The following is a 12,250-nucleotide window of genomic DNA, read 5'->3' on the forward strand; positions in this document are numbered from 1 at the left end:
ATACAATTGTATGTTTGTGCAAATATGAGCATGTGCATGTAGTTGTTGTTGTTGTCAAGCAACAATACGGGTAAGGGTGATTAGGGGATGGTTTAGGGCTTAGGGGCGGGAGACCCCAGACCTTGGAAAAAAGAAATTTGGTCGTCATGTTGTAGTCGAGGGCTCTTCGTTGACGCCCGACACCACTGGGAGGTGGCCCTCGAAGTCGCTGGAAATGGAGATCTCCAGGTCCAAATTCTTGAACGGTTATGTGCGTGTATGTGGGTGTGTGGACGTTTGAGTGTATGTGTATACATATATTCACACATACGACATCCCCTCGTTAGTGCTCCACTCACCTGGGCTGCCATATGTATAAGTTCTTCAAAGCTTAACGCTTCCCCTCCAGGAGAACGCAGGAAACACAGCAGACTACCGTTGCTCATAAATTCAGTGACAATGAGAATGGGCTCGCCTATTGAACACACGGCATAGAGGAGGACCAAGTTCTTGTGTTTGCACCTTTTCATAATTTTGGACTCTTCTAGAAGCTGGCTGCTGACATTGTACCGGGTTTTAAGGTTTTCACTGCAACTGTGGTACTGTTTTTCCAGAGACCTTGGGAATAATAAAAGAACAGATTATTATCATAACATTATACGCACATACAAAAAAATATATACACATACATACATATATATGTTATATATATATATATATATTTTTAAATTTTTGTATATATTTATTATTATTTTTTTGCAAAAAACAATGTAATTTTCTTTTTTCCCCCTTCTCACTTTAAAAAAAAAATTTCCTTTACAATTCTTGAAAAGTCACATTATGACGAAAACCGGTTTGAATTAATATATATTTATATATTTTATCAATTTTTCAAAAACTTTTTCCATACACCCATTTTCAATTAAAATTTTCTTTCAATTTAGCATTCTGCCTTTTTACAATTTTCCTTGCTATATATATATATATATATATATATATCTATATATATATATATATATATATATATATATATATATATAATATATAATATATATATAGAATCATATCAAAGGGAAATGGAATTTAATTAAATTTAAAATATTCAATCAAAATTTCCATTTCCATTGGTCTAACGTGCAAAAAAATTAGTCAAGAAGACTATATATTAGTTATACGATATAGTGCAAATTTTTTTACACATAAAGGAATCCACTTAGTGTGAAATTCAACACATTAGAGAGAACATCTAGGTTCTATAAACCACAAAAATAACGGATAAAATTCGACAGGAATAAATTTGGAAATAAAAAACAGGTAGCGGTGCTTGTCTTCTGTCTCTTATACGTTTAACCCCAGGTTGGACCTCGCCGAAGAAGATCATACCTTGCGAGTCCCCCCGACTTGCTAAAAGAAGATCAGAAACCAATTTGGTCCGGGGTACTAGATGGTAAAAGTTTTTCATTTCCAAATTTATTCCTGTCGAATTTTATCCGTTATTTTTGTGGTTTATAGAACCTAGATGTTCTGTCTAATGTGTTGAATCTCACACTAAGTGGATTCCTTATGTTATTAAATATGCACTATATCGTATTTATATATATATATATATTTACTCTTTTAGTTTTCTACTTGTTTAAGTCATTTGACTGCGGCCATGCAGGAGCACCGCTTTTAGTTGAGCAAATCGACCCCAGGACTTATTCTTTGGAAGCTTAGTACTTATTCTATCGTTCTCTTTTGCCGAACCGCTAAGTTACGGGGGATGTAAACACACCACCATCGGTTGTCAAGCGATGTTGGGTGGGTGGGGGGCGACAAACACATGGCTATATCGTCAACCACCAAGGGACATGGTCAACTGGTTAAGGTCAAGCAACTGACAAGCAAATCTGTGGTATAGAGGAGAATATTTGCTGTAGCCCATCTTTTACCCCAAGACAAATTATTATTATTATTATCATCATATCATCATCATCATCATCATCATCATCATCATCATCATCATCATCATCATCATCATCATCATCATCATTATTATTATTATTATTATCATCATTATTATTATTATTATTATTATTATTATTATTATCATTATCATTATCATTATTATTATTATCATTATCATTATCATTATTATTATTATATATCTATTATTATTATTATTATTATTATTATTATTATCATTATCATTATTATTATTATCATTATCATTATTATTATTAATATTATCATTATTATTATTATTATATTATTATTATTATATTATTATTATTATTATTATTATCATCATCATTATTATTATTATTATTATTATTATTATCATCATTATTATTATTATTATTATTATTTTATTATTATTATATTATTATTATTATTATTATATTATTACTATTTTATTATTATTATTATTATTATTTTTGCTGTTGTTGTTGCTGTTGTTGTTGTTTTGTATTTTTTTTTTACTTACCTTTTCGTACCTCACCAAACTGTCCGCTACCAAGTACACCAAGAAGTTGTATATCTTCTCGAGGTATTTCCCATTGATCACGCAACTCCTTGGACAAATCCGTAAGGACGGGTTTACTTTTCACACATGGGGTTGTCAATGCCTTGAATATTCCATCCGGTAATTCTTTTGTGTTTTGAAAAATATGAAGAAAAAAGAAAAAAAAAAAAGAAATAGAGAAAATTTGAAATAAACCCAAAATACAAACAAATAAAAAAACAATGTGCTGATCAATTTATAGAAGGATTTAAGGTTCAGGAGGATGAAAATTTTGTTTGAATTAACCCTTAGTATATTACTGGTACATGATTAGCGAAACAGAGGGGTCCCTCAAAGAAGTTACACCTTGCTAGAAATAGCAGCCAAGCTTACCTTCAGTTTTTCCTTAAATATGAAAAGAAAACGTTGTATGAAGTAGTCCTAGATATACCACAAAAAAAAACAAAAACTAAAAAAAACACCAAAATACAAAACAGAACAAAAAACACGGATGGTCACAGCTGGAACGCCTTTGATTATAGGTCTGCTCAATCATGACTAATCAGGAATAAAACAACTGCAGCAACATGTATTTTTTTTATATTAGCCTTTGCATTATTTGTACTAAAAGATGTAAAGGGAGGTGATTGAACTTGGATCCGTAACACACGCAGGCACAATGGTAGTGGTATGTATAGGGATGATGGTTGTAATGGATTAAATCCAACTCGCCTGTTTCCGAATATTATTCATTAATATCATTTTATACTACTACTAGTATTATAACCCGATTTCATTCAGGTCTATTCGGGCCACACTTTAAAGATGAGGAAGTAAAAAAAAAAAAAAACGAAAATTTTGTTAAAAATTAAAAAGAAAATGAGGGCAAAAAGCACTCGTTTTTCACAATGAAAAATCGTTTCCTAGTAGCCGGAATTTCGTGACAAAATGTATATTTATTAAGCGCAACAGCCTGCAGTGCATGCCGTTGGGCATTAAAAGCCAATCGAACAACTTTGAATCGATAAAAAAATCCCTCTTTTTGCCATAGCAACCACATCTTTATAGCTTGCGAATTTTAACCATCGCAGGTCTCATCCTCACCACGCATTTATTATCCTTGCCAATTTTCAGCTCGATCCAAGCCTCGGTTTGGCCGCCATTAACCGTCAAAGGAAAATGTGCATACAATTTTCGTCCAAGGTCTGTTTTATAGATATAGATTAACAAACAATAGTGTCGTTTATACATCAGCAAAAGATAAGCAAACACACACAGACACACACACACAACCACACAGAAATACAAATGCATCCACGATTACAAATATTGCACTTATCTGATTCGTTGAATTCGTATTTTTGTGCTTACGAAACTAAATAATGATCGTGCAAATAATGAATAACATATCTACAAATATGTACTCTAAATAACATATTCAGCAACTTTTTCTTTCAGCTGTACACACAATTGCACACCTACCTACCTACCTACCTACCTACCTACCTACTACCTACTACCAACTACCTCCCTACCTACCCATACATATATACATACATTCAGGCATGCATGCATATATATGTATATGTATATATATATGTATATGTATATGTATATATATATGTACGTATATATATATATGTATATGTATATGTATATGTATATATATATACAAAAAGCAATAAAGATTCAAGTTAATTTAATGAATTTACTGCACTAAAAAAAAACTATACTGTTTTAACAATACAGTAATGTGGGGTGATTATAAGCGAGAAAGAAGCAACAAGAATGGATAGGTTTTTAGTACAATCGTTTCATACAAGGACAGGCTTTATTAAATGTTGCAAAAATTACAGCATATAAACGTGTCCCGTACTCATCAGCTAAAATACATGTGAGTTCTCTAGACATCCTAGTGGTTGAGGCTATACTCATGAAGTAATGTAGATAATTAAGTAACATAAACAGATTTCCAAAGTTCATTAAAGTTCTTGAAATTCATATGTGCACTATGGATTAGGTCACCTTCTCTGTGATGCTATTAAAACTTTTTTAAAATTCTGTGATAAGACTGTGCATCATCTTTAAAGAACTTTAATGAACTTTGGAAATCTGTTTATGTTACTTAATTATCTACATTACTTCATGAGTATAGCCTCAACCACTAGGATGTCTAGAGAACTCACATGTATTTTAGCTGATGAGTACGGGACACGTTTATATGCTGTAATTTTTGCAACATTTAATAAAGCCTGTCCTTGTATGAAACGATTGTACTAAAAACCTATCCATTCTTGTTGCTTCTTTCTCGCTCGTGTATATATATATATATATATATATATATATATATATATACACTGCACCATACGACTTTATACATCACATCATATATACATACACACGTCTAGACCTCTCATACGCACTAATACCCCCTCTTCTCCTCTCTCTACACTACACCATACGACTTTACACATCACATCATATATACATACACACGTCTAGACCTCTCATACGCACTAATACTCTCTCATACACACACACACACTCTTCTCATACACACACACACACACACACACTCTTATGTTTGAGCGGGGTCATTCAACCCTATTATCTTCCCTAATTTCGCTCTTGCGTCTCATGCTTGATCTTTGACTTCTGGCCGAAATCAGATCGCCATGTTGATTCGCTAGCTTCCGCGCGCATATTTTTTTTTCCCCTTCTTTCTGTGTTTTTTTTCTCTGTATCTTTCTGTTGAAGAGCGTAGGCTCGAAACGTTAAAGACTTGTTTCATTTATATTTCCTGAGCGCCATACTAATACAATGTTTGTTTGTATTCCACCTGCCTCGTCTTTTTTTTGTTTATTTCCGTAAACCTGCCTTCGTCTTTTGTCTATTTTCATTAGTTTACGCTCGGGAAGTGAAAAGGTCTTTAACGTTTCGAGCCTACGCTCTTCAACAGAAAGGAACACAGAAAGAAACAAGGAGAGAAAATAAAGAATGTGTAGTGGCTACCGATCTATCATGGCGAATGAGAATGCAATCTAGCATGATAACGCGCCTGAAAATCCAGGAAACACCAGTGTGAAGTGTATAATAGTAATCAGTTAAAATTAAAGAGAAATGAAAAGCAAACAAGATTTAATTCAACGTGTTTATAGCTGTTTCATAATTCACTTTTAGTTACATCATTGACTCTGATTTTCGAAGGTGCGTACACATTGTATACACTTCATATACGCTTTATATACATATGGAGGCGCAATGGCCCAGTGGTTAGGGCAGCGGACTCGCGGTCGTAGGATCGCGGTATCGATTCCCAGACCGGGTGTTGTGAGTGTTTTTTGAGCGAAAACACCTAAAGCTCCACGAGGCTCCGGCAGGGGATGGTGGTGATCCCTGCTTTACTCTTTCACCACAACTTTCTCTTACTTCCTGTTTCTGTTGTACCTGTATTTCAAGGGGCCGGCCTTGTCACTCTCTGTGTCACGCTGAATATCCCCGAGAACTACGTTAAGGGTACACGTGTCTGTGGAGTGCTCAGCCACTTACACGTTAATTTCACGAGCAGGGTGTTTCGTTGATCGGATCAACCGAACCCTCATCTACCGTTAAGGTACACCTGTCTGTGGAGTGCTCAGCCACTTACACGTTAATTTCACGAGCAGGGTGTTCCGTTGATCGGATCAACCGGAACCCTCATCTACGTTAAGGGTACACCTGTCTGTGGAGTGCTCAGCCACTTACACGTTAATTTCACGAGCAGGGTGTTCCGTTGATCGGATCAACCGGAACCCTCATCTACGTTAAGGGTACACCTGTCTGTGGAGTGCTCAGCCACTTACGCGTTAATTTCACGAGCAGGGTGTTCCGTTGATCGGATCAACCGGAACCCTCATCGTTGTAACCGACGGAGTGCTTCCAATAATAATATACATATATGCGTATATCTATATATGTTCACATACAATTATATAGTTACATATTGAGGTTCCAAATAGAATTATTCTTCAGAACATATTCAGGACACCATTGCTTTGTCTCATTAATTTACATGTTCTCCGTGCCATCTCTTGTAATTCATACTTCTTCCAAGGTACTATTCCGAGGTCCCATATCTCATCAAAGCAACCGCCCACGTGTTAATTGCCCTAATCTTACAGCGGCCATTTTTGCTTCGATTGGGGCACAAGCCCCAGTTCTTCTCAAAAACTCTTTCCTTTAACATTTCTTTCATCTTGTGTTCATTCATCTTATCTCTTTAAATGACACCCAGATACTTATATATCCTTCCTCTCTGACTTCCTTTATAAGTTTCTCTACCTTCCACAGCTTGACCCCATGGCTTTTACTGATTTCCCCCTTTCTCTTCATCTCCTTACTCCGAATCATCCAATTTCTCGATCCCAAATTCCGTGCCAATATCTTTGCTAATCATCTGCACAGTTGCCGTCAAAAACTCTCAATTTCTTTCTCAGTCTTAGCGAATAGCTTTAGGGTCATCCATAAACCACAGGTTGTTTACTTTCACCCTGCCTAGCATGTACCCCTATACGCATCTCTCTTAAAACGCTCGTTAATGGCAGTATGCAGACAACAAATAGGAGAGGCGACAGACTCCCGCCTTGAAAATTATCATTGTTGTTGTTGTTGTTGTTGTCATTATTATTATTATTATTATTATTATTATTATTATTATTATTATTATTATTATATATATTTTTTTTTGTGAAGGCGCATGGCTCAGTGGTTAGAGCGTCGAGCTTACGATCGTGAGATTGCGAGCTCGAATCCCGGACCGGGTTGCGTGTTGTGTTCTTGAGCAAGGCACTTTATTTCACGTTGCTCCAGTTCACTCAGCCGTAGAAATGAGTTGCGACGTCACAGGTGCCAAGCTGTATCGGCCCCTTTGCCTTTCCCTTGGACAACATCGGTGACGTGGAGAGGGGAGACCGGTATGCATGGGCAATTGCTGGTCTTCCATAAAACAACCTTGCCCAGACTTGTGCCTCAGAGGGTAACTCTCTAGGTGCAAACCCATGGTCAGTGTCTGACCGAAGGAGGGTAAAAAAAAAAAAAATTATATTTTAGACATCTTACCTGAATAATGTTTAATAAGTTCATCAAGAGATTCAAAAATTCTTCGTTCGTTGATCCAGAATTGTCCGTTCTTGCTCATAATTTTGTAATGTTTAACAAAGCTCTCATTATCCTCTTTACTGACAATAGACAGAGCAAAACCACCTGGAAATAATCAAAGATGGAACGTATAAGTCATTTATTATTATTATTACTATTTTTTTTGACGAAGAAATGGAAGAAAACCCAAGAAAAAATCTTGCTGGTGGCAATAAAAAATGTTTTATAAATAGACAACAATAAATGTGATTGCCATTAAGTCGTTTTGGCCGACGTGCTAACGACTCTGCCAGCTTGCCGCCTTCAGAGCAAAGTTAAATATCAGTTTGAATCGAATTCAGAAACGTCAATAAGAGCAAGTAAAGAGCAGAAACTAGTTTTGGCGATGTTCTACCAATTTCATTGATTACTGGTAAACTTTTTCATGTCGTAGACGACAGACGAGGGTTCTGAAATTTCTTGTTGAACAACAACCATAGGACGGTGGAAAGATCTACGGGGTGCGTTGAAGAAAAGTGGGGCGATAATGGGAGTGGCCAATGGATGTAAAAACAACAAAATAAGGGGTCGATTAGATTTGGTTTTATATGTGAAATACAGTTTTTTATCTCTCATCTAGTTTCAGCTCACGAGCTGTGGCCATGCTGGGGCACCGCCATTTGTTTTGAATTTGCTACAGAAAGTGGTCTATGTTTGTGGTGATGGTGAGTGGGGGTGGGTGGGATCTAGGAATAAGGCCTTGGTGCCAAGGGGGCAGCAGCCCACACAAGTTTGGGAACCTCTTGTTTAGAGTAATGGGTCTCAACCGGGATTCATATGGCCCTTGCGGGTCCTTATAAAATCTTGTTAAAACTTTTTCTGCAACAATCTGACTATATTTCTACAAAACAAAGTATTGGGTTGTCCGGAAAGTTCGTGCCGATTTTTAAAGGAAAGAAAAGGGTCAATAATACTTGTCATTACATTTTTAATCAACCAATATGAACCATTTTGTTGCACAATGCGTCTCCATCTTCCTTTAACTTGAAATACCCTCTTCCCAGAATGAGGTGGTTTTATTGCAAGAATTCACCAAGGTATCTTTTTATATCATCTAAGGAATTTAAATTTTTACCATTAAGACTATTCTGCAAGACCTGAATAAGTGGAAATCCGAAGGAGCAATATCTGGTGAATATGGAGGGTGTGGTAACACATCCCAGCCAGCCGCTGCAGCCATTTTGTCTGGTCCCAAAGCATCAAATGCCGAAAATGAACATTCTTATCTTCCATTTTAAAGGGTTACAGAATTAACACAGGTTATAGGAACATAAACCTTCTCCAACGAAAAGATAGCTTAAACTGTGCTCTAAATGGAGGTGTAGTCAAATCATATTTTATAGACTCAACCATGTTCTAGAATAAGTCGAAATTTAAGCTACTATAAATCGGCACGAACTTTCCGGACAACCCAATATTTAAGCATTTTTATATAATTCCTAATAATATTTAATAGGCGCAGGAGTGGCTGTGTGGTAAATAGCTTGCTAACCAACCACATGGTTCCGGGTTCAGTCCCACTGCGTGGCATCTTGGGCAAGTGTCTTCTGCTATAGCCCCGGGCCGACCAATGCCTTGTGAGTGGCTTTGGTAGACAGAAACTGAAAGAAGCCTGTCGTATATATGTATATATATATATATGTATGTGTGTGTGTGTGTGTTTGTGTGTGTGTGTTTGTCCCTCTAGCATTGCTTGACAACCGATGCTGGTGTGTTTAAGTCCCCGTCACATAGCGGTTCGGCAAAAGAGACCGATAGAATAAGTACTGGGCTTACAAAGAATAAGTCCCGGGGTCGATTTGCTCGACTAAAGGCGGTGCTCCAGCATGGCCGCAGTCAAATGACGGAAACAAGTAAAAGAGTATATAATAGGTGGTTTTAGACATCGAATGTCGCTGAGAGTCGCCAAACCTGAGTAAAATAGACATCAAAGGGGTCAAAAGGGGGCAAAATGGTTGAGAACCATTGGTTTAGAGCAATCAAATGTTTGCGCTTTACATTAGGTCGCCCTCTCCATCAAATCGTAGTGGTTGCAAAGCAACGGGAAGATGAAGTGTTTTGTTCAAGAATACAATGCATCGCCTCGTCCAGGGATCGAAAGTACAGTCTTGCAATTGTGAGTGTGACATTCTAACCACTGGACCACGCGCCTTCCCTAATAGTAATATTGCAAGCGGTTAAAATAGCTGATTGGGTAGACTGATGAATTTGGGTGACCGGATGGAGGGAAGAGAAATTGAAGGTCTAATGAGGGCCCCACCACACGGTTACCTGATATGCTAGAAATAATAACCTAATTCCCTCCAATCACTTAACTGTTTCAGAAGAACACGCTATACAAAGTCATGTTAAGTATACAAAAAGATAGTACGGTCAAGGTTGATCTGGAGGTTGACAACAACAAATAATCGGTGGTTCGCATCATTTTCTCTCAAACTGCTCAGTATGCCTAGCTGTAAATAGGTACAACAGTGTACATCTATCCTCTTTTGTCACCGATTCATTCACCTCAGTCCGGGATGATTGATCTGTAATAACACGTGTTGGCGATCAGTCAAAGATTCTGCCTGGACCGCAAAAGCACGCCCCAGCGACCATCCACAATGCTCAGGACAACTTGGAGTCTCGGAGTGAAACCTGTTTCCCTCACGTTCTGTTATCCGTTTAACACTGCTTCATTTAACACGGTGTTTTGGGGGGAAAACCAAAACACCCGTGGTAAATGAAGACAGATGTTTTCGCTTAGGTTTAGCCAACAGAAAACAATGGAATAGAATAGACTAGAATAGAATAGAATAAGAAAAAACGAATAAGAAAATAGAATAACAGAATAACGAACTTACCTTGTTCCTTGTCTCTTTGTCTTATCAAGAACATTCCTGATGTGGTCTCTTTTGCTAATAATAGCATTTCGGCGTCCTTACGGTTTATGTTACCGAAGAACCATCTGTCCAACAGAAAACATAGAGATAGATAGATAGATAGACAGACAGATAGATAGATAGATAGATAGAGAGAAAGGGAGGGAGAGAACGAAAGAGAGAGAGAGATGAAAAATACAAAAGCGAACGGAAACCGAATAAAAATAATGTTTGTTAATATTCAAAGTGCCACGGTCCGTCTCCTCCTCCTCCCCTCCTCCGCCTCCCCCTCCTTCCTCCTCCCCCTTCTCCTCACTCTCCCCTCCCCTCCTCATCTCCCCCACCTCGTTCCTCCTCACCCCTCCTTCTCCCTCTCATCCTCCCATCCCCTGCTCCTCTGCTCCCTCCCTCCTCCACTTCCATGCTCCCCCCTTCCCCACTCCCCCTTCCCCACTCCCCCTCCACATTACCCCTCCTCTCTCCTCTCCCCCCCCCCTCTCATCCTCCCTCTCATCCCCCTCCTCCTCCACTTCCATCCTCCCCTCCCCCCCCAATCCATCTTCCCTTACTTTGGGTCTCTCCATCTCCTTACTCTGAATCATCCAACTTGCTAATTTGGTTCTTCCAATTCCTTCCCCTGGATCTTTCAATTCTCTTTTCGATTCTCTTTTCTCCCTACTATGGATCTCCTTACTCCACGGCCCTCCCACCACCTTTTGTCTGGATTTTCCACCTCTTTATTCTGGATCTTTCCATTTCCATATCCTGGATCTCCTAATTTCTTTGGTCTAAATCCCTCAATTTCCCTTTGGATTTTCCTTCTCCCTACTCTAGACCACTTCATTTCCATATTCTGGGTCTCTCCATTATCTCTTTATTCTAGATGCTTAACTTCTTATCTCTACCATCTTCATACCCTGATTTTAAATCACCCCATCCTGGACATCCTAATATCTTTACTTTCGATTTCGCCCTTTCCATATTCCAGATATTCCTATCTTTTTTTCTCAGGATTTTCCCATTTTCATCTTCCATATTATCCCCTCTTCTTACTTCATATCTCTGGATCGCTCTAGATACCCCCATTTCATTCTGGATCACTCTTCCCCATTTTCATCTTCCATATTATCCCCTCTTCTTATTTCATATCTCTGGATCGCTCTAGATACCCCCGTTTCATTCTGGATCACTCTTCCCCATTTTCATCTTCCATATTATCCCCTCTTCTTATTTCATATCTCTGGATCGCTCTAGATACCCCCGTTTCATTCTGGATCACTCTTCCCCATTTTCATCTTCCAGATTATCCCCTCTTCTTATTTCATATCTCTGGATCGCTCTAGATACCCCCGTTTCATTCTGGATCACTCTCCCCATTTTCATCTTCCAGATTATTCCCCTCTTCTTATTTCATATCTCGATCGCTCTAGATACCCCCGTTTCATTCTGGATCACTCTTCCCCATTTTCAACTTCCATATTATCCCCTCTTCTTATTTCATATCTCTGGATCGCTCTAGATACCCCCATTTCATTCTGGATCACTCTTCCCCATTTTCATCTTCCAGATTATCCCCTCTTCTTACTTCATATCTCTGGATCGCTCTAGATACCCCCATTTCATTCTGGATCACTCTTCCCCATTTTCATCTTCCAGATTATCCCCTCTTCTTATTTCATATCTCTGGATCGCTCTAGATACCCCCGTTTCATTCTGGATCACTCTTCCCCATTTTCATCTTCCATATTAT

At 38.1% G+C, this 12,250-nt stretch overlaps 1 protein-coding gene across 1 annotated transcript in view; it reads right to left on the bottom strand.

Annotated features, from left to right (window-relative positions):
• Positions 1 to 265: 265 nt before the first annotated feature.
• LOC115227602 (tyrosine-protein kinase Fyn-like) overlaps positions 266 to 12,250 on the bottom strand; it is a gene marked incomplete at its 3' end in the record, with an annotated part of 27,051 nt that continues 15,066 nt past the window's right edge. The window contains 5 exon segments of the mRNA XM_029798379.2: positions 266 to 526; positions 529 to 597; positions 2,447 to 2,611; positions 7,562 to 7,705; positions 10,483 to 10,586. Coding sequence (XP_029654239.1) covers positions 266 to 526; positions 529 to 597; positions 2,447 to 2,611; positions 7,562 to 7,705; positions 10,483 to 10,586 — 743 coding nt within the window.

The sequence above is a fragment of the Octopus sinensis genome, unplaced genomic scaffold (genome assembly GCF_006345805.1).
Source record: "Octopus sinensis unplaced genomic scaffold, ASM634580v1 Contig05174, whole genome shotgun sequence".
NCBI lineage: Eukaryota > Metazoa > Mollusca > Cephalopoda > Octopoda > Octopodidae > Octopus > Octopus sinensis.